General features: G+C 34.9%; 1 protein-coding gene across 1 annotated transcript in view; it reads right to left on the bottom strand.

The window, feature by feature from the left end:
* Positions 1 to 23143, bottom strand: part of LOC114035635 (cilia- and flagella-associated protein 43-like) — a 156102-nt gene that overhangs the window by 34675 nt on the left and 98284 nt on the right. The window contains exons 22-28 of the mRNA XM_027851936.1: positions 17930 to 18046; positions 16363 to 16593; positions 14967 to 15173; positions 11766 to 11855; positions 11301 to 11381; positions 9666 to 9791; positions 1302 to 1421 (exon numbers count right to left, since the gene is read on the bottom strand). Of these exons, the coding sequence (XP_027707737.1) occupies positions 1302 to 1421; positions 9666 to 9791; positions 11301 to 11381; positions 11766 to 11855; positions 14967 to 15173; positions 16363 to 16593; positions 17930 to 18046 (972 nt within the window). The remainder of the gene's footprint in view (positions 1 to 1301; positions 1422 to 9665; positions 9792 to 11300; positions 11382 to 11765; positions 11856 to 14966; positions 15174 to 16362; positions 16594 to 17929; positions 18047 to 23143) is intronic.

The following is a 23143-nucleotide window of genomic DNA, read 5'->3' as shown; positions in this document are numbered from 1 at the left end:
TCTCTTCTCTTCTCTTCTCTTCTCTTCTCTTCTCTTCTCTTCTCTTCCTCTCTATGTACATATATATATATATATATATATATATATACACACACATATATGCACACACTCTTATTTGGTCTCATTAATTCCCATGATTCCAGCTATCATTTCTACAAAAAATGACTCTTAAATCTATATATCCAGGCATAATACCTTTCCTGAACTATAACCCTGTATCACCAACTACTTGCTGGCTATCTCCACCTGAATACCCCATAAATGTCTCAAAGTCAACTTTTCCGAGACAGAACTTATCTTTTCTCCTAATCTGTCCCGTCTCCAAACTTCCTGTCTCTACTGAGGCTATTTTCATCTTCCTAGTCATTTTGTTTACAACCTTGGAGTCACTTGACTTTTCCCTATCTCTCAACCCCTATTTTTAATCAAATCTAATGCCAAGTCTTGCAATTTCTACCTCCACAATAGTGTTTTTAAAAAATCACTGCCTTTTCCTCTACTCACAGCTACCACCATGATATATGACTTATTCCCATTTTGCTGAACTATTATAATAATTTCTTAATTTTTCTTCCCACTTTCAGGCGCTCTCCTTTCCAATCCATCTTCTTCACAAATGCCAAAATAATCTTCCTAAAGTACAGGTCTGAGAATGTCACTTAATTCCTCAAAAATGGCTCCCTCTTGTCTCCAGGATAAAATATAATTCCTTACCTTGGATTTTAAGGCCATTCATAGCCTGACTGTCAGGTAATTCTAAACTTATTCCATATTATCTTCCACATACTCTGTGATCTGGTGAAACCAGCCACCTATTTGTTTCCTGAAGTTAAGCATTCCTTTTCTCTTTTCTTTGACTTTGCATGGCCTGTCTCCTAAGCTTGGAATTAAGCCCCTTTCTCACCTTTATCTTTTAGAATAACTACTTTCCTTCAAGGTTCAGCTCAAGAGCCTCTTCCTATTGAAATCCTTTCCTGTTCCCCTTAACTATCAGTTCTGTCTCCATTCTCAGTTACTTAGTATTTACTTATCCATGTACATGTTGCATTATGCCAGTATAATTTAAGTTCTTTAAGAGCAGGGACTATTTTAGCCATGCCTTTGTATTCTCAGCATCTAGTATAGTGCCTTGTACATAGTAGGCACTTAGTTAAATTTTTTAAAAAATAAATTACTGCTCATTACTCTGTCTCAGAAATCTGGGTGAAAGGAATTAAGTCAGTGTATCATAACTACATGTAGTTAAGGTTCAAGATTCCCCATCCTTGGTTGAGGCTTACATTAATGAGCTTTTACTTTACCTGGTTTATAACCATATCACATTTCACCTTCCTTTGAAACAGTCTTCCCAGATGACCATCAAAAATTTGTGTTGTTTCTTCAATAGAGTTTTGAAGCTTCCTTAATTCAGCATCCAATGACTAAAATAAGACACCAGTAAAGTTAACTTTTAGGAATTTATTTGTCACAAGATAATAAGAAGAGCCTGTCATAGTCAACTTCAGCTCAGTCTCTCAAATGGACAATGTTAACTTTACTACCATAGGGATAAGTGAGCATCACTAAGGACAGCCTTTGGCCTGGATTGTCTGATTTTTTTTTTCTCAAAGAAATAATATAACAAGTTTTATAGCTTTACAATTTGCAAAGTGCTCACATATATACTGTATTTTCAGGTTATCAGCAAATATTTATTAAGTGTCTACTATGCGCTAAGTGATGGGGAAACAAAGGTCAAAAAGTCATTTCATCTTATTTAATGAACCATTTTTGATAAGCTTTTTGGTCTTTATGAAAAAGTTACACATACATATGTGCATATAAATATATTGCATTAATTCATAAGATGCTTTGTAATGATTCCTTGTTGTTTCATGTTGAAATGTTCTGTCATTCTATCTAGCTCATAAGTTCCTTTAGGACAAGAAATAAAATATCTTTAAAAGTTCTGGCAAGCCTAGTAAAGAACTGGGCACCATTAAGTGAATAAATGGCCAAGACATATATAAAAACAGAGGTGTTGCTTTTATAAAGCTACAGACCAATTATGGTGAGTTTTAAAAGTGTGGTTACTCAAAAGGAAGTGATCTCATCAATTTGAGTATTGTTCGCAGTGATGCAGATCCCAACTCATCATACATACTCACTTATTCTGTGCAACTATCCATGTCCTCCCGTAAGTTTGCCACAGGGTGTCCATCCATTTTGCCACAATGGCATAGTAAGCAGTAACTCTCTGTAGCTCTCCCTTATTCACCTCCAAACAATCATAAAATAACTCTCCAGAACAAATTCTTGAACAGTGGAGACAGTGTAAAGACAGGGTGGAGTGGCCTTTTAGCCCAGAAGACTTGGAGAATCAGCAAAAAAGGTTTGCCTCATTTAGGTAAAAGAGGAGCACAGTATAGGAGCGGAGGCTCAACAAACCAGTGGAAGAGCCTGAGCCCCACTGTGGTGGAACAGGCAAATGCCAATACCAGGACCCCTCATGTGCCTTAGCATAGCTAAGGGAACTGGCACACTCCAGCTCCGAGAATTACCACATGCTTCAGCATAGCCCAGGGAAAATAGGCATCCTCCAAGGGCCAGACCTCCATGGACTTCAGTGTAGCCCCAGGGAAATGCAGAAAAAAACCCACTGGAACTCAGCATATGGCAGACACCACCACTAGGACCCCCGCTCAACACTAGGTAAGCTCCCTATGGCCTCCAGCAGCGCCTGCCAACCCCTATGCCACCCCCTCAACACAGCACCAGATATGAGGGTTCCCCATGGGCCTCAGGGCAACATCAGTACAGCACCAGGTAAATAGCCAACATGCCGCCACTGGCACAAGAAGCCTAAGATAGAGCCTTTTCCACCCTGGGAGCAGAGATCTAATTTAAAAGAAAGGAAAAAGGTTAAAAAAAAAAAAGATGAGCAAAAAACAACAAAAAAAGAAGCTGACCATAGAAAATTATTATGGTGGAAGGGAAGACCAAGACACAAACTTAAAGAATACAATTGGCTGAATAGAAAAGAAAGTACAAAAGCTAATTGAGGAAAACAACTCCTTAAAAGTTAGAACTGGGCAAGTGGACGCTAACGACTCTATGAGATATCAAGAATCAATCAAACAAAATCAAAAGAATGAAAAAATGGAATAAAATGTAAAATACCTCATGGGAAAAACAGCTGACCTGGAAAATAGATCCAGGAGAAATAATATCAGAATCATTGGACTACTTGAAAGCCATAATCAAAAGGAGGACCTGAACAGCATCTTTCAAGAAATTATCAAGGAAAACTGCCCTGATGTCCTGGAACCAGAGGGCAAAATAGGCACTAAAAGAATCTACTGATCACCTCTCAAAAGCCAAATTTCAGAACTATTAGGTCAAGAAAAAAATCCTACAAGTGGTCAGAAAGAAACAATTCAAATATTGGGGAGCCACAATCAGTATCACATAGGACTGGGCAGCTGCAACATTAAAGGATTGGGGGTCATGGAACATGATATTCTGGAAGACAAAGGAGCTAGGACTACAACCAAGAATCACTGGTGAAGTTAAGCATAATACATCAGGGGGAAAATGATCATTCAATGAAATAGAGGGATTTCAAGCTTTCATAAGGATAAGACCAAAACTAAACCAAAAATTTGACCTCAAATATCAAGACTCAAGAGAAGCATAAACAGGTAAAAAAGGAAAAGAAAACATAAGAGATTCAAAAGAACTAAACTATTTATATCCCTACGTAGGAAGATGATACTTGTAATTTTTAAAAATTGTAGCGTTAACAGTACAGCTCAAATGAATACACATAGACAGAGGATATGGATATAAGGTGAACTTGAGAGAATGACATAAAAAAATTCAAGGGATGAGAAAGAGGAGTACACTGGGTGTAGAAGGAAGGGAGTAGAATGGGATAAATTATTTCACATGAAAAGGCACTGAAGACGTTACAATGGAGGGAGAAATGAGAGGCTGGTAATGAGTATCGCTTGAACCTTACTCTCATCAGCATTGACTAAAGGAGAGAATAATATACACAATCAGTTGAATATAGAAATCTATCTTACCCAGCAGGGAAGTAGGAGGGGAAGAGATCAAGTAAGGGAAGGGGACTAATGGAAGGAAGGGCAGATCAGAGGAGGTTGTAGACAGAAGCAAAACACTGGTGAGGAAGGAAATGGTGAAAGGAGAGAGATCAAACAGGAAGAATAGGATGGAGGGAAATACACAGTTAGTAATCATAACTGTGAATGTGATGGGATGAACTTTCACATTTGAAGCAGAGAGACAGACACAGAGTAAAGGTAAGAGGCTGGAGAAGAATCTATTATGTTTCAGCTGAAGTAAAAAAAAAAAAAGCAGGAGAAGCAATCCTGATCTCACACAAAGTAAAAGCAAAAATAGATCTAACTAAAAGAGATAAAGAAGGAAACTACATCTTGCTAAAAGGTACCATAGAAAATGAAGCAATAGCAATACTAAACATATATGCACCAAGTGGTATATCATCTAAAGGATGATATAAAGGAGAAGTTAAGTGAGTTTATAGGAAGAAATAGAAAGCAAAATTATACCAGTAGGGGACCTCAACTGTCCTATCTCAGAACTCAATAAATCCAACCAAAAAATAAACAAGAAAAAAACCAAGGAGGTAAATAGAATATTAGAAAAGTTAGATATGACAGACCTTTGGAGAAAACTGAATGGGAACAGAAAGGAATATACATTTTTTTCTCAACAGCATATAGTACCTATACAAATATTGACCACATAAATTGACCATGTAAAAATCTCAAAATCAAATGTAAAAAGGCAGAAATAGTAAATATTTTTTGGATCGCAATGCAATAAAAATTACATTCAATAAAGGGCAGTGGAAATATAGATTAAAAATTAATTGGAAACTAAATAATCTAATCCTAAAGAATAAGTGGATCCAAAAAATCACAAAAACAATAATTTCATTAAAGAGAATGACACAATGAGACAACATGCCAAAATTTATGGGATGCAGCCAAAGCAGTACTTAGGGGAAATTTATTTCTCTAAATTCTTGTATCAAAAAAATGAAAAAAGAATAGATCAATGAATTGGGCATGCAACTAAAAAAAACTAGAAAAAGAACAAATTAAAAATCCCCAATTAAGCACCAAATTGGAAACTCTGAAAATCGAACGTGAGATTAATAAGATTGAAAATAAGAAAACTATTGATCTAGCAAATAAATCTGGGAGCTGCTTTTTAAAAAAAACCCAACAAACAAACAAAACCCAAACAATAAGATAGGTAAGTAGTTGGTTAATTTGATTTAAAAAAAAGAAAGAAGAAAACCAAATATCCAGTATAAAAAATGAAAAGGGTGAAATCACCATCAATGAAGAAGAAATTAAAGCAATAATTAGGAGCTATTTTACCCAATTATATGTCAATAAGTCTGGCAATCTGAGTGAAATGGATGAATATTTACAAAAATAAATATAAATTACCTAGATTAACAGATTAGGAAATAGAATGCCTAAATAACCCCATCTTAGAAAAAGAAATTGAACAAGTCGTTAATGAATTCCCTCGGGGAAAAAATCCCCAAGGCTAGATGGGTTCATGAGTGAATTCTACCAAATATTTAAAGAATGATTAATTCCAATACTATATAAACTATTTGGAAAAATAGGCGAAAAAGGAGTCCTGCCAACCTCCTTTTATGACATAGATATGGTGCTGATACTGAAACCAGGAGGAGCTAAAACAGAGAAAGAAAACTATATACCAATTTTCCTAATGAATATCAATGCAAAAATTTTGAACAAAATACTAGCAAGATTACAGTAATATATCACAAGGATTTTAGACCACAACCAGGTGGGATTTATACCAGGAATACAGGGTTGGTTCAATATTGGGAAAACTATCAATACAATTGACCGTATCAATGACAAAACTAACAGAAATCATATGATTATCTCAATAGGTGCTTAAAAATCTTTTGACAAAATACAGCACCCATTTCTTTTAAAAACATTAGACAGCATAGCAATAAAGGGAGTATTCCTTAAAATATTAAGCAGTATTTATCTAAAAGCATCAGCAAGCATTATCTGTAAGGGAGATAAACTAGATGATGCCTTCCCAATAAGATCAGGATGCCCATTATCACAACTATTATTCAATGTAGTCCTAGAAATGTTAGCTATAGCTATAAGAGAAGAAAAATAAATTGAAGGAATTAGAATAGGCACAGAGGAGACAAAACTATCACTCCTTGCAGATGATATGATGGTAAACTTAGAGAACCCTAGAGCATCAACTAAAAAATTACTTGAAATAATTAATGACTTTAGCAAAGTTGCAGGATATAAGATAAACCCACATAAATCATGAGCATTTCTCTATATGACCAATAAAGCCCAGCAGGAAGAGATAGAAAGAAAAATTCCAATTAAAATAACTGTAAACAATATAAAATACTTAGGTGTCTACCTGCCAGTACAAACCCAGGAACCATATGAATATAATCACGAAACACTTTTCACACAAAGTCAGGTTTGAACAATTGGAAAAAAAATCAATTGCTCATCAGTAGACTGAGGCAATATAATAAAAATAACAATTCTGCCTAAACTGATTTACCTATTCAGTGCCATACCAATCAAACTACCAAAAAAAATTTTATAGAGCTAGAAGAATAATGAAATTCATCTGGAAGAACGAAAGGTCAAGAATATCAAGGGAATTAATAAAAAATATAAAGAAAGGAGGCCTAGCAATACTAGATCTCAAACTATATCATAAAGAAGTAATCATCAAAACTGTCTAGTACTGGCTAAGAAATAAGAGTGGTGGATCAGTGGAAAAGATTAGGTACATAAGACACAATAGCAAATGACTAGTGTTTGATAAACCCAAAGACCCCAGCTTTTGGAAAAAGAACTCACTATTTGACAAAAGCTGCTGGGAAAACTGGAAAACAATAGGACACAAACTATTTATAGAGCAACATCTCACACTATATACCAAGATAAAGTCAAAATGAGTGCATAATTTAGACATAAAGGGTGACACCATAAGCAAATTAGAAGAGCAAGGAATAGTCTACCTGTCATATCTATGGGGAGGGGAAGAATTCATGACCAAACAAAAGACAGAGAGCATTACAAAATGTAAAATAGATAATTTTGATCATATTAAATTTAAAAAGCTTTTGTACAAACAAAACCAATGCAACCAAGATTAGAAAAAAAGCAGAAAGACGGGAAACAGTCTCTACTGTCAGTGTCTCTGATAAAGGCCTCATTTCTCAAATATGTCAATAATGGAGTCAAATTTATAAGAATACAAGCTATTCCCCAATTGATAAATGGTCAAAGGATATGAACAGGCAGTTTTCAGATGAAGAAATCAAAGTTATCTGTAGGCACGTGAAGAAATGCTCTAAATCACTTTTGATTAGAGAAATACAAATTAAAACATCTCTGAGGTACCACCTCACACATATCACTTTGGCTAATATGACAAAAAAGGAAAATAAAAAATTGTTGGAGAGGATATGAGGAAAAAAAATTGATGCACTATCTTTGGAGTTGTGAATTGATCGAACTATTCTGGAGAGCAATTTGGAATTATGACCAAAGGACAACCAAACTGTTCATACTCTTTGATCCAGCAATACCACTTCTAGGTCTGTATCCCAAAGAGATCATAAAAAAGGGAAAAGGACCTACATGTACAAAATATTTATAGCAGCCCTTTTCATAATGGCAAAATATTGGAAATTGAGGGGATGCCCATCAATTGGATAATGGTTGAACAAACTGGTATATGAATGTAATGGAATACTATTGTGCAATAAGAAATGATGAACAGGTGGATTTTAGAAAAACCTGGAAAGACTTGTATGAACTGATGCAAAGTGAAATCAGTAGAACCAGGAAAACATTGTATATAGTATCAGCAACATTGTGTGATGATCAACTATGAATGACTCATCTCTTCTCAGCAGCACAATGATCTAAGACAAGTACAAGCACTCATGAAGGAAAATGCTATCCATATCCAGATAAAGAACTGATGGACTCCGAATGCAGATTGAAGCATATTTTTTTCACTTACTTTATTCTTTCTCATGGTTTTTAAAATATCTGCTTTGTCTTTCACAACTGTGCCTAATATGGAAATATTTTTTACCTGATAGTACATATATAAACTATATCAAACTGTCTACCATTTTCAGAAAAGGGGAGGGGAGGGAGGGAGGGAAAAATTTGGAAGTCAAAATTTCTTAACATGTAATTGGGAAAAAATAAAACACTATAAAAAGATAATTCACATGGCAAATATGATTTCAAATTCTTCTGTAACCTTACAAATATCTCCTCTATCAAAGGAAGTAAGAATTTACCCTGAATGGATTTTTTAAACTGCCTATGCCTCCATTAGGAAAAAGCACAGCAAGAAATGGATGGGCTGATAGTTATTTTTTTCAATTTCAAGGTATAAGTTTTATTGCTCATAAAACTCAGAAAAACCCATAGCTTGTTTTTGGGTACTCACATAGAGAGGTTTCAGTTCTTTTACTTCTGGATTTAAGTAGCATTGTGACTTAGAAAAGATTCACAGAAAGAAAAAGAACAGTATTCTTCAGTGAATTTCTAGAGATTTCAGTTTCTGAGGTTGGAAAGTTCTCTATGTCTCTATGTAATTAGCTTTCTATCATATCAAACTGGGAAATACTCTTTTTCTTCAAATGTACCTAAGTACAACTACAATTCTGAGTATGAAAGTTTCTATTGAGGTATTGATGCCAAGTTAATAAACATTAAAAACTAGTGGTGAACTAGTGAAACATATGACTTTATCTTGCAAGAGTCAAGGCTATTTAGAATGCCGCCAAAACAAGGACTTTTAAACACCCACTAGATATGTCATGTTAACTGCCTCCATTTTTTGCGGGAGCGAGAGGAGCATTTAGACTCTCACTCTTTCAGTCATCACTGTAGCCCGGAACTCTTGTTTATTTTCAGTTTCATTACAAACATCATCTTATGATCAAATACATCAAAGTAACTGTTAAGAACCTCAGAAGGAAAAAAATATGGATGAAAAATAAGGCTCAGAGAAGTTGTACCTAATATGCAACAGCATTGGGCTGACAAGCCTGCATACCCTTCTGGATACTTCATTATTTTACTACTTTCACAAAAGAATGCATACATGCTATTATTTCTGTTGTAACCAACTTCTGGAATTCTATATTAAACTCTTTCATTGTTAGCATATGTATTTCATATGGAAGGAAGGAAATAAAACCAGTGGCATTTGCATTGCAAAAAAAAAAACTTTAAATTCAAACCATATAGAGTGCTTGACTCAGAGTTTACTGAATTTCTTCGCTTGTCTTAAGGTATATTACTCTTCCCCCACCCCGTCCACTAAGAGCAGAAGTAGATACAATGAAATAAGCATTATTTGATTTTCCTAGCTTTTGCTATAAAGTTTTTGGGTCAATTTGTTGTGAATAATCTAAGTTGTTAAATTTAATAATTTTTAAAGTTATTCAACTATCTCTAGAGTACTGAAGTTCACTCCAAAGTCACAAGAATTTGCAATTTGGAAGGCTATTATAAAAATATATATATATATATTTCTAATTTCTTCTTCTTCCTCCTGACCTTTTTGTATTTCTCTCTTTCCTCATTTAAATCTTTGACTTTTTTCTCATATTCTTTGATTATTTTCTTTTCTTCTTCAGTCCATAGAGTATCAGGTTTAGCCATACAGGCAGGCTGAGGAATTACCTAAAGATAAAAAAGAGAAGCACACAATCTTCTAAACATGGCACATTGACAGTGTCATTAAAGCAGTAAGAAAAAAATTGGTAACAACAAAAAGCCAATTTCTGTTGCTGGGGGAGGCAGGTAAAATGGCCCAGAACTTAGTTATACTGACAAAAAGTCAAGTTTCAAAGGGAATTTTAAGTAGCACCAATGGAAAATTATTAGTGCAACTTTCCTTATTGCTGATAAAACACATATGCCTCTTTTTGTTAAAAAATTTTTTATATTAGTTTGAAAATCAGTGCTTGAAGTTTCATATTCCTTTGTGTTTGGTGAACATGGTTGAAGTTACTAAGTTTTAAAGGAATGTTTTTTTAAAATAATTTATTCTTTTCCCCCAATTTATTTATTTTTAATATTCATTTTTTAAAATTTTGAGTTCCAAATTTTTCCCTTCCTCCAGCTCCTCTCTCTTCCATTGAGAACACAAGCAGTATGATAGCAATTATATAAGTGAAATCATGCAAAACATATTTCCCTATTAGACATATTGCAAAAAACGGCATGAAAAAAAAGTTAAAAAATTATACTTCAATTTGCACTCAGAATTCATCAGTTCTCTTTCTAGAGATGGATAGTATTTTTCATCATGAGCCCTTTGAAGTTGTCTTGGATCATCATATTGATTGGAGTAGCTAAGTCTTTCACAGTTGATCATCATTACAATATTGCTTTTCCTATGTACAATGATCCCCTGGCTCTTCTCACTTCACTTTGTATCAGCTCATATAGGTCTTCCCAAGTTTATCTGAAACCATCCCCTTCATCATTTCTTACAACACAATAGTATTCCATCACAATCATACAACAGAACTTGCTCAGCCATTCCCCAAATGATGGGTATCCCCTCAGTTTCCATTTCTTTGCCACCATAAAAAGATATGTTAGAAATGTTTTTGTACATATGGATCCTTTTCCCTTTTCTTTGATCTCCTTGTGATACAGACCTAATAGTAGTATTGCTGAGTCAAAGAGTAAGCACAGTTTAATAGCCCTTTGGGCATAGTTGTAAATTGTTCTCTAGAATGGTCACATAAGTTCACAAGTCCATCAACAATGAGTGTATCCCTATTTTTTCACATCCTCTCCAACATTTGTAATTTTCTTTTTCTGTCATGTTAGCCAATTTGATAGGTGTGAGGTGGTACCTCAGAGTTGTTTTAATTTTTATATATCTCTAACCAATAGTGATTTAGATAATTTTTTCATGTAACTATTGATAGCTTTGATATCTTCTTCTGAAAACTGCCTGTTCATATTCTTTGACTATTTATCAATTGAGGAATGACTCGTATTCTTATAAATTTGGCTCAGTTCCCTATGTATTTGAGAAATGAAGTCTCTACCAAGGAATGTTTGCTTTTGAAGAATTTCCTAAAACTCTGGCTTATCTAGGAAAATGGTAAATTACATATTTTTCTCACTTTCATCCTTCCTATTCTACTTTCCAATGTTAAATAAAACCATTACCATCTTCAAAATATCTTCTTTCTTGACTTCTAGAACTCCACCCATCATGTCCATCAAAGCTCGACGTCTTACATCATCCCTCTGGAAAAATAACCCAAAGTTAGAGGAAATGGTAGCTGGAGGTTGAAGTGTTCAGGCTCTATCAGCATCACCCAAGACCACAGATCTAAAATGTTGTTGGGAAGATGTCAGGAACAGGCAGGAAAATGAACCTATAATGGTAATGATGGTGATGGCAGAGGGCATGTATGTGTATATGTGTATATGTGTGTGTGTTTGTAATTAGACTCTTCCCTAAATGTTTCTCATTGATTACAAAGGAACATGTTTCTGTAATATAATGTAAAAATACAACTACTAAATGTAAGAACAAATGTATTTATATAAATACATATCTAGATTTTGTTTTTAAGAACAAATGTATTTATATAAATATATATCTAGATTTAGTTTTTAACATAATACCTGACTTAAACGACGTCTTTCCCGTTCAAGAGCTTCAGTTAATGCTGCTTGTTCTTTTTCCCATGGGGTAAGGATTCTTTGAACTTTAATCTGAAAAGCAAAAATTTCAACTTCTTTTTTGTCCATATTTCTCAAAAGATTCAAAGACAACAGATTTAACTTGTGGAAAGGCTAAAGATCCACCATAATGTCAAAGGGTTATCTGAATAGCAACCCCAAGTTCAGGTCCCTTCTAAGGGGAGCCAATTAATGATGTGAGTGCTTTATGTGTTTCTGTATCTGTTTATGGGCTTCTATAAATTCTTTTTATCTTTCTTGTTTTCTGTGCAGGAGAAAAAAGGCTGTAACATACCTGATTTGCATTTGCTAACTTGAATTCTTATATAGAAGCTATAGACCCTGTTATATATATATATATATATACATATATATATATATATATATCTGTAGAAACCTATTTAGAGATTTTTCTGGAATAACTACTAAAGGGAGGATAATTACCCTTTCTTGATTCAATACCATACTATATATCTATCTATGTATCTATATCCTTATCTATGATACAAGGCAGCATCACTCCAGCACATATAGATCTTAACACTTTGTCATGAAAGCATGGCCTAATGTGAAACCAGCCTTTTTAGAAAGGTCACAGACGTAGTAGTGGTATTGCTGAGTAAAAGGGTATGCACCATTTTATAGCCCTTTCCGGATAGTTCCAAATTGTTCTCCAGAATGGTTGGGCCAATTCCCAACTCCACTAACAGTTCATTAGTGTCTCAAATTTCCCACATCTCCTTCAACATTCGTCATTTTTCTTTTCTGTAATATTACCCAATCTGATAAGTGTCAAGTGGTTTTGTTGTTTTAACTTGCATTTCTCTAATCTATAGTGATTGAGAGCATTTTTTCAAATGACTATAGATAATTTGATTTTTTCATTTGAAAATTGCCAGTTCATATCCTTTGACCATTTATCAATTGGGGAATGACTCATAATTTTATAAATTTGACTCAGTTCTCTATATAGTTGAGAAATGAGGCCTTTTTCAGAGAAACCTGCTATAAAATTTCCCCCAGTTTTCTGCTTTCCTTCTAATCTTGGTTTCATTGGTTTCATTTTTGCAAATGAAAATTTTAATTTAATGTAATAAAAATTATACATTTTACATCCTGTAATGCTCTCCATCTCTCATTTGTTCATAAATTCTTCCCTTATCCATAGATCTGACAGATAAACTATTCCATGATCCGCCAATTTGCTTATTGTATTGCCCTATATGTCTAAATCATGTACCCATTTTGATCTTATCTTGGTATATCAAATGAGATGTTGGTCTATGTAGGGTATAAATTCTTATATTCACTGTACTGTTTTTTAATGAATGTATCTTACGTTAATATAGTACTTTATAGCTTCTAAAGTACTTTCACCTATGTTATCTCACTTGAGCCTCACAAAAACTCTGTGTATTATCCCCATTTTATAGATGAGGAAAATGAGGCTCATAAAAGTTGGATGAGTTGCCCAGTAGAGTGGCAGGATTAGAATTGAGGTCTTCTGATTTCAAATAAATGTTCCTTTGGTTACTCACATCCTTCTGGGCAGCTACAAAGGTGAATAAATGGAAGTGAGATTGTAAGAGAAATTTTCTCCTCTCCACCCTTCAGAAGCTATATTTCAGGCATCTTTCTGAACTCACAGGGAAGAGTTGAGCTCAAAAATAAATTCACCTCAGTACTCCTACTAAGCATATGTTTTGGTGGTAGAATTAAGTAATTTAATTTAATAGCAGCGAGTATGAGGCAGCATGGTGTAGTGGGTAGATCCAGTCTTGTAGCCTGGGAAAGTTGGCTTTAGTTCCTGCTGCTAACAAATACTGGCCCCATACCCAGGTGAGCCACATCATTTCTCAGTGTACTAGGAGGCAGCTCTTGTGACTATACATGTCATAGAAGGTGCTGCACCTGCATTGGCAAAGGAAGTTTCCTCATCTGGGAAATTCTCAAATGGAATAAAAACTCAGATTGATATAGGAGTTCCTTATACAAATGAATGAGCAAGTAGATTTTTCTGGGCATGCTATAACACTTTGCATTTTCTAAAGAAATATGGTCATAGTATTTTAATTCCATTTAATGAGAACCAGCATGGTGTACTGAAATGAACACTGAACCCAGTCAGAAGATAGGTTCAGGACCCAACTCCACTACTGAAGTAGCCCTCAATTATCTGGTGACAGAATGTCACAAGGAATCTCCCTATTTAATTTCATTCATCTCAGTACCTTTATGTAATCTTGGTAAACATCTTGAACTGAAGCAATTATAAATTATCTGATGACAGAAAGTGTAAGGCCATAAACCTTCTACCCATTTCCTGGATCCCTGTATAAATATCCTGTAGGGCACATTCCCATTTAACTACCCCAATCACCTATTTATAATGGCCTGTTTCTGTGAGGTAACACTTGCCACGGTAACAGAGCTACTTGTTTAATGCATTATTTCCAATGGGCTGGCCATGTTGTTCAAATGCCAAACATATGCTTGCGTAAAAGGTTATTTTACAGAGAACTCATATAAGGCAAGCACTCACATGATGAAGCGATACAAGGACATTCTCAAGTTCTCTCTTAAGAACTTTGGAATTGATTATGAGACATGTGAGACACTGGCAAAGGACTGTCCATCATGGCATGCCTGCTTCAAAGAAGGCACTGTGCTCTCTGCGCAAAGCAGAGCTGAAGTAGCTCAAAAGAACCATGAGATACACAAATTTAGAGAATCCTCCCCAAATGTTCACATGGACTATTTGTGCCTGACCTGTGGTAGAGCATTCTGAGCTCGTATTGGTCTGATCAGCCACAGTCAGACACAGTGTAACTGGACTGTAACATAGTGAAGTCATTTTGGTCCTCTTTGAGAAGGAAAGATAAGAACCATTGATCCCTGAGCCCCTAGATTATTGAAATGGCTATGCGCAAGACACTTACCTTCCCTGAGTCTCATTTTTCTATTTAAAATGGGTAGAGTACTTGAAACTGCTACATAAAATTATTGTGAGGAAAATTTGTAAACTATAAGGCAATATCCAAAGGTGAAACTCTCTCTCTCTCAACTCTGTCAGCAATCAATCCAAGAAAACAAGTACAAAAAGGAAACAGGAAAGCAGCCTTAGAAAGTAAGGAAAGGACTTACCTCGTGATCTTCTACAACTAGAATCCTCTCTGGCTTCTCACAGTCTTCAAATACTGGTTGCCATATCTGTTCCCCAAGATCTAATTCTGTAATAATTCCTTGAATATGTATATTTCTTTCATTCACACGTGCTATTTCCAATTCTTTTTGTTGATATACAATATCAAAGTCTTTATTAAATTCAGTTTTGATGTTGTAAATAATGTCCTGAAATATCATATATGTGATAGGTTACTTCTTTACTGCCAGTATCATCCCATAGTCTTAACAATTTTTCACTCTATCCCTACTCTAAATCCATCCTGCAAATCATCACCAACTTAAATCTTTTCAGGATCCTTTTTAGGATAATGCTTTAAGTATAATACTATAGAAAAGGCACTGTATTGAGAGAAAATCTCTATTCTATTATTAACTAGGACCTTAAGCAAGTCACTTCATTCTCTGGACTTCAATTTCCTCATCTATAGAATTAGAAATTTGAACTACATGATCTCCAGAGTAATTTCCAGCTCTGAAATCTAAAGAGTCAAATACATTCTCCTGCTCAAGATCTTTCAATGGCTCCCCATTCCTCTAAGATTAATAGCTGCCATACTAAACTTTTCTCTCTTGGATTGGCTTTTAATTGAAAGTTTCCTTCAATCAAAAAGCAGTATGTTGAGTTTGAATTAGGTATAGTCTATTACCTGTCATGTGAGATTTTGTAGTTTGGGGGGAAAAGGACAAAAATATATTTGTATGGAAAAGGAATTTTTTCTTTTACCATTGGAACCTTGTCTTTCTGTCTAATGTTAAGATTGAAATAGTTCTTTTGAGAGAAGGGAATTTAGGACAGAGATGTGATAATGGCGTCCCAGAACTGTTTAACATGATTTATGATACTAATATGAGGCAGCTAGGTGGTACAGTGGATAGAGCACTGAGCCTGGAATCAGGAAGACCAGAGTACAAATCCAGCCTCAGACACTTACTAGATGTGTGACCCTGGGCAATTTACTTAACTTTTGTTTGCCTCAGTTTCCTCAACTGTAATAATGGGGATAATAACAGCACTACCTCACAGGGTTGCTATGAAGATCAAAGAAGAATATTTGTAAAGTGGTTAGCACAATGCCCAGCACTGTATAAATGCTCATTCCTTTCCTCCCTACTATAATATGCTCTTATGTATCTCAGTAGAGTACCATAGGGTACTGAGTACCCTCAGTAGAGATAATCCTAGGGGAAGGATGGTTGGGGAGTACAAAGGAGGCTATAAGTTAAATTACAGTATGTGTCAACATTTATGAACACATAAAAGGATATAATTTGATTTGTATCATAATTTAGTCAGGGGCTTAAGAAAGCACTTTACAAGAGAGCTTTACTGATTTGGAAGATAAAAATAGTTCACCTTTAGTAATACAATCTGGTTGATTTTCTCTTCTCTGGTGTGAAGTTCTAACTGGTTATATAACATACTTGTGTCTGCACCAAGCTCAGAACTTAAGCTGCCAAGTAAGTAATTGATTAAGTTGCTCTCTCTCTTTTTTTCTCTCTCTTCTTCCTCTTCCTCCTCCTCTTCCTCTTCAGGATCCTTTTTACTTAAAGCCGTGGATTGAACTTCTACAATTTCCTTCCGTAGCTTTATATGGAAAAACATAATACATTCATTATTAAGTAATTATTAAGTCTTAATTATGTTTCTAAGGGGCAACCTGGCAACAACATAATTATTTCAAAAATCATTTTAAAACTTTAAATTCTGCTCTTTACATTTGTATTCAGAATGGCAGGCAGACCTGGAAAGTCTTACAAAAGAGATTAAACCTGTATACTGTAGATGAATGATAATAGTAAAAATTGTATTCAGTAGTATATTATCTTTGAACTAGGTTGGCAGAATAACTTGTCCATGTAAATGTTTTAAGGTGGGTCTTGTTACTTAAACGTGAAAAAATAAATCCTGTTAGTTTGTATTTTACATAGGAATTCACATGGTGACTGATTTAAGTCAAGCAGTAGGTATTAAATATTAATCTCATTTTATATTTTAGAAAACTATACAGGGAATGTGCTTGACCTCCTCTCAGTAGCTTACATTATACCAAAAAGTGTGGTACGTTTCCAGATCTGACTTTATTCTTTTGTAATAACTAGTAGAGAATAGTTTCAATGAGACCATGGCTATGTATTCTGACTTGTATAGGCCAATGAGTTTTGCACAGAGAAACACACTGTTTCATAGTAACAAAATGTATTCCACACTTAGCCAATTGTCTTGAAAATGTATAACCACTGGTCTGATTATAAGGAGAGTTAACTATGGAAATAATTAAAGACTCATGTGCTATATTCATTTATCTTCTTATGTGGAGGACAGGCATGAATATTTTACAAGTGTGTATTATTCATTAGAAGGGATATTGTAGCGAGGTGGAACAGTAGATAAAACATTGGACCTGGAGTCAAAAAGATCTTAATTCAAATTCAGCCTTAAATACTTACTAGCTGTGTAATACCTGGAAAGTCATTTAACCTTTGGGTGCTTCAGTGTATTCAACTGTAAAATAAGGATAATAACAGTGCCTGCTTCACAAGGTTATTGTGAAGATCAAATGAAATAACATATATAAAGCACTTTGCAGACCTTAAAACTCTATGTGAATGTTAGCTGTTATTATTATGTGGACTGAGCTTGTGATTTTATTGGTATAGAAACTTCTCAAGTAAGGAAACTTTCTACTAGTACAAGGTATCACCTCTATAACTTTAGAGGCTTAGAGTTTCTTAGATCACTGAGAAGTTATGTGACTTGCCCCAGATCACATAGCCAGTCTATGTGAGAGGCAGTATTTGAACCTCAAGTCTTCCAGACTTTGAGGCTCGCTCTCCACTATACATCTCTTTCATTGTATTTCAGTTAAAATCTATATTAAGACTTGAACTATCATGTATCACAGAAATATTCAAAACCATACTTTATATTCAGTTTCTTCAGTCTTCCTTAGCCGTAAAACTGTCTCCAGTTCTTCCAGCTCTTCTGGAGTGCGTGCTTTCATTGGGAAATTTTTAACCTCCAAAAGACCACGAAAGGACTTGACAAATATAAAAATAACAGAGTAAAAATATTTTCAGTTAAATTGTGAAAAAGTCTAATAAGTAACATTAAGGTTCTAATAAGTAACATTAAGTGTTTTTAAGATGCTCTTTTTGATATTAAAAAAGTCCCTCTATGTCTCTAGTCCCTATAAGGTGTTTTGGGGTTTTTTTAAGCATAAAAGAGTGTTGTACTTGGTCAAAAGTGTTTTCTGCATCTGTAGAGATGATCATGGGTTTTTGGTTGAATGGTTGAACCATTCTTTCCATCCCTGGTATAAATCCCATCATAGTGAATGATTTCTTGGATAAATCATTGTAGTCTGTTTGACAGGATGTTGTTTAAATTTTTTGAGCTAGTATTCATTATTAATGATATTGATATTGTGGTAATATGGTATATTGATGGTAATATGATTTATTAATGATATAGTTTTTTCCCATGTTTTATCTTTACCTGGTTTAGGTATTAGGACTATATTTGTCTCATAAAAGAAGTCTGGTAGAGTGTTTTCTTTCTCAATTTTTGAGAATAATGTGTGAAATATGGGTGCTAATTGTTTTTTTTTAAGTTTGATAGAATTTTCCTATGAATCCTTTAGGACCAGGAGTTTTTTTTTTTTTGCTAGTTCCTTTATAACTAGATCTATTTCCTTTTCTGAGATTGGATTATTTAAGATTTCTATCTGGTCTTCTGACAGTTTGGATATTTTATATTTTTTAAGGTATTTCTCTTCATCGTTTGTATTCTGAGTTTTGTTAGCATATAACTGTGCATGATATGTTATAATTATTATTTTTTCTTCTGTTTTTGTTGTGATTTCACCTTGCTTATTTGATATTTTATTGATTTGATTTTCTGCTGTCTTCTTTTTTAATTAGATTAGCTAAGAGTTTATCAATTTTATTAGTTTTTTCAAAGAACTAGCTTTTAGTTCTATTAATCATTTTTGTTTTTTGTTTCCAATTTATTACTCCTCTACTTTTTAATATCTCCTGTTTTGTGCCTATTTCCAGTTTGCTTATTCATTGACTTTCTAATTTTTTAAAATGTTTATTCAGTTCATTAATTTGCCCCCGAGGACTGCTTTAGGTGTATCCCTGAAATTTTGGCATGTTTCTTCATCATTATCATTTTCTTTTACATAGTCTCTATTTTTTATGATTTGTTCTTTGATCCTCTCATCACTTAGAATTTAATTCTTAACTCTCCATTTGGGTTTGTCTTTTTTTTGTGGTTCCTGAACAATGATTATTTTATTGCTTATTATTTTATTGTTTATCTATAAACAACGTATTATCTATTTCTGCCTTATTATATTAGTTTGTTATACCTCAGTGTCCTTGTATGTGGTCAATTTTTGTAAAAGGTTGATGCTCTATTGAAAAGTATGAGAAATATCAAGAAATTATTTTTCAATCCCATTTAGATGATGACATAAGTCTTTTAACTCATTTTTCCAGATATTTATTCAGTCCATATTTTCCTTTTGTTTATCTTTCTGTTAGATTTATCCAAAACTGATAGTGGGATATTGAAGTCTCCTGTCACTATTGTGTTACTATCTATGTCTTCTTGAAGCTCAAATGTTTCCTTTATGAATTTGTATGCTAAAACTTTTGGAGCATATAAGTTCATTATTGGTATTGGTTTGTTACCTTTGATTCCTTTCTGCATAATGCAATTTCCTCATTTATACTTATTTGTTTTTAAATGTTTGTTTTTGCTTTGTTAGAGAGCTTGATTGTAACTCCTGCTTTTTTGGATTCACTTGTTGCATAGTAAATTTTTTCCCCATACACTATTTTATATTGTGTATGTTTTTGTTTTTTAATGTGTTTCTTGTAAACAACAGTGGATTATAGGGTTTTGTGTTCTTATCCAGTATGTTACTTTTTCATTTGATTGGATTATTAACTATTCATATTTAAAATTAGGATCATCTCAATAGATACAGGTTTATCTTTTCCCCCATTTGTTTCTAATACTTTTTTTTTGTTTAAGTTATGATTCCCACCCCCCTCCATTAGCTATCAAGATAATACAATATTCCTTCAGTAATTTTACCTTAATCTTTTTAAAGATGGCTGTGTTTCTACTGGCTCTCTTCCTTTCACCCCTGATCTTCTCATTTCTTATCCCTTTCCCTTTGGTATTTTGCTTATTAGTTCCTTTTAACTACTGCTTTTATTTGATTATGTAATTCTTCCCCCCCTATTTTCCCTCTCAGTAGTCAAGTAGATTTCCCTCTCTTCCTAACCTCTCCTTCACCTAGTCTTGTTCATTAGTTTTTAAAATTTATTTTTGTACCCTTTCCCAAAAAGGATTTCTCTCACTCTCTTCATTATCCTTTCTCTATCTTCTAGCCCTTATTCTATGATTTATGACCTCTGTGATTTTCTAATGCTTCTCAATTTCCAAGGTATTTATCCTAGTCTTTCCCTTCTGGGTCATTTCTGGCATTGCCTTTTAGAGCTTGCCCCCATATTCTTCTTTTTTATGGTGCTTCACCCCCAGAATAATGCTGAGTATCACAGGTGTAAGAGAAGACCGTGGAAGGGCCCCTTCCTCCACTATGTCCCTAGTTATGTAGCCCACAACCAATCTATACCTTTCTCTGGTTACTTTTATTACCCATTTGCCTCAAAATCTCTCCCCTGGATCCATGCCTTCCCATTTTCTTAGGTTCCAGTTACTCTCAGGAGTTCCAACTCTCCCCCTTCCAAGGTAGGATGAGTAGAGTTTTCAAGCACCAAATCCCACAGATCATAACCAGTGCAAAGTCCCTATGTCCTTCCACAGACCATCTCTCTTCATGCAATAGGAGCATTCATCACTAGAATCTCCTCCTACCACCAAATCAAGACCTTCTTCCTTTCCACATCTTTTCAATCTTCATCCCTCCCACCTACTCCCCTGCAGATTCTTCTCTTATTGAGATCACAAATGTCACCTTCCCCTTATTGTAACTCTTGATTTGACCCAGACACAACACACATTGATCCCTGTTGTCCTACTCCCATTACCCTTTCAATGTATACTCCCATATTGTAAAGTAGTTCCACAAAAAACATTCATTCACCTGTAGTCAGGGCATCACCAAGTTCAGTGGCCCACTTTTTCACTGTTACTGCCACTGGACTTCTGTCTTCACTCCTATTTCCTTATGTACATTTTGAAAGAAGTCTCTTACTGGTCTGTCTCTGCTGTTACTCTGTTGGTGTCCTTAGCTGTTACATTTATTCACTCCTCCTGCATTTCTGTTGCTTGGAATGTTTGAGAAGCAAATCATGTATTCAAGTCTGATTTTCTTTCTAAAAAAGTTTCAGATGCCTCATTATTGAAATTCATCTCTTTTTTTTTTCATGTGTGATAAAACTCATATTTGCAGGGTAGGTCACTTTGGACTGCACTCTGAGCTCCATTGTTCTTTGGAAAGCATTATTCCATCCCCTCCTACATTCTTTGGTGAGTACAGAATAGTCTTATGCCATTTTAATTTCCTTGCTTTATATTTGAAAGTCTTTCTCCTGTTTGCTTGCAGGGCCTCTAGGTTCTGAATTGAATTGTTAAATTTAATCAGTATGTGTCTTGGAGTTTTCAGCCTTGGGATGTGTTTTTTTTTTTCTGGAGGCAATCTTTTTTAAATAATTATTTCATTTTCTGTCTATTTAATTTAATTTTCATTTTCAGAAGTTCTGGGCAGGTCTCTTATTTCTTGCATTATAGTATTAAGGTCTTTTGTCCTGTCATGTTCTTCTAGGTGACATATGACCCTTAGGTTGTCTTTATGTGCCCTGTTTTTGAGATCAGTATGTTTTGCTTGCTAAGTGAGCATATTTTCTTTGAATGTTATTGCTTTTTTGTTTCTCTTCTTCTAGGTTGTCTTTGACTTTTGTATATTTGCATTCCCAGTTTATTGTTTTCTCTTTTGTTTCTTTAGTGAGACTTGACATCACAGATTTTAGTTTTTCTATAGTGTTTATTATTTTTGCTGTTCAGGCCATAAATTCTGCTCTCATAATTCTTATTTCTTTTTTGAAAATTCATGAACAATGTGTTGTTGTTCCATGTTCTCCTCACTTTCTTCAGGACCCTCTGTCTCATCAAGTGTTGGATCATTTTCCTTCGTCTTGCAATATTTATGTATAGAAGCCTGAACTTGTTTATTAGATCTGGAGGACATATTTCCTACTGTTGTTGCTGTTTTTCCGTGTTGATTAACCTGCTTATCTTTAAAGTCATTGAGTTTTCTTTCTCCTGATATCTTTGGTAATTTCAGTCTTTTTTCTTCCTTGTTTTCCCTTATTACTTACTTTCTGAGTCATGCTCCCCTCTGATGGTAGTTTCCTGGGGGGCTAAATCTTAAAGCATCTGTCTTCTCCCACATTATACAATTCATGGTACCACCACCCTAGGTCTCTGCCTCAGATGACTTTTTGGGTGGACAGGTCTGGCCTCAGCTGGGTGCTGAGTACTTTTCCTCAGGCTTATGGAGTAGCACACAGAAACACTCCCCTCATCTTCCCCTGCCTCACTACCTACTCCCCACACACTGTGTCCTATCTGGTTTACTCTCTGTTCCTCTCTTTTCTGGCTTGGCACCAGTAATTCAAAGAGTAGTACCATCTGGTCAATTTTTGTAGTCTGGGTCTCTGAGGCTTGGGGAAGGGAGGAATAGGGTAGGATGTGGTATTGAGCTCTATTTTGAGTCCAGACATGCACCCTGCCTCTTCCCCTTTCTCTGTTTCTGGTCTTCTTCAAGATCTTTTGTAGTACAGAATGCCACTTGCTGTGGAGTTGGCTATAGTCCCAGTAAACTTCTGTTGTCCAGAGTGTTGCAGACTTCCATGACCTACAGCCAAGATCTCCATACATTGGAAAGAGGGAGGGGAGATCAGAGAGTGGGGTTGGGTCTTGCTTGGAGTTTGTGTGGGTAGGCTCATGCAGCTTTGCTTCAGATAGCATTAGGTGTAGAGGAGGGTTGGGAGTGGAGCTAGGCTGGGAGAAGAGCACAATTCAGTGTGGGCTATGCAAAGATGGAACCCCAGTGAACCTGGAGCATACCTCAGGGAACTGAATCATGGGCAGCTGT

The sequence above is a fragment of the Vombatus ursinus genome, unplaced genomic scaffold (genome assembly GCF_900497805.2).
Source record: "Vombatus ursinus unplaced genomic scaffold, bare-nosed wombat genome assembly UNPS02009205.1, whole genome shotgun sequence".
Taxonomy (NCBI): domain Eukaryota; kingdom Metazoa; phylum Chordata; class Mammalia; order Diprotodontia; family Vombatidae; genus Vombatus; species Vombatus ursinus.
This window is presented reverse-complemented; position numbering and strand designations above follow the sequence as displayed.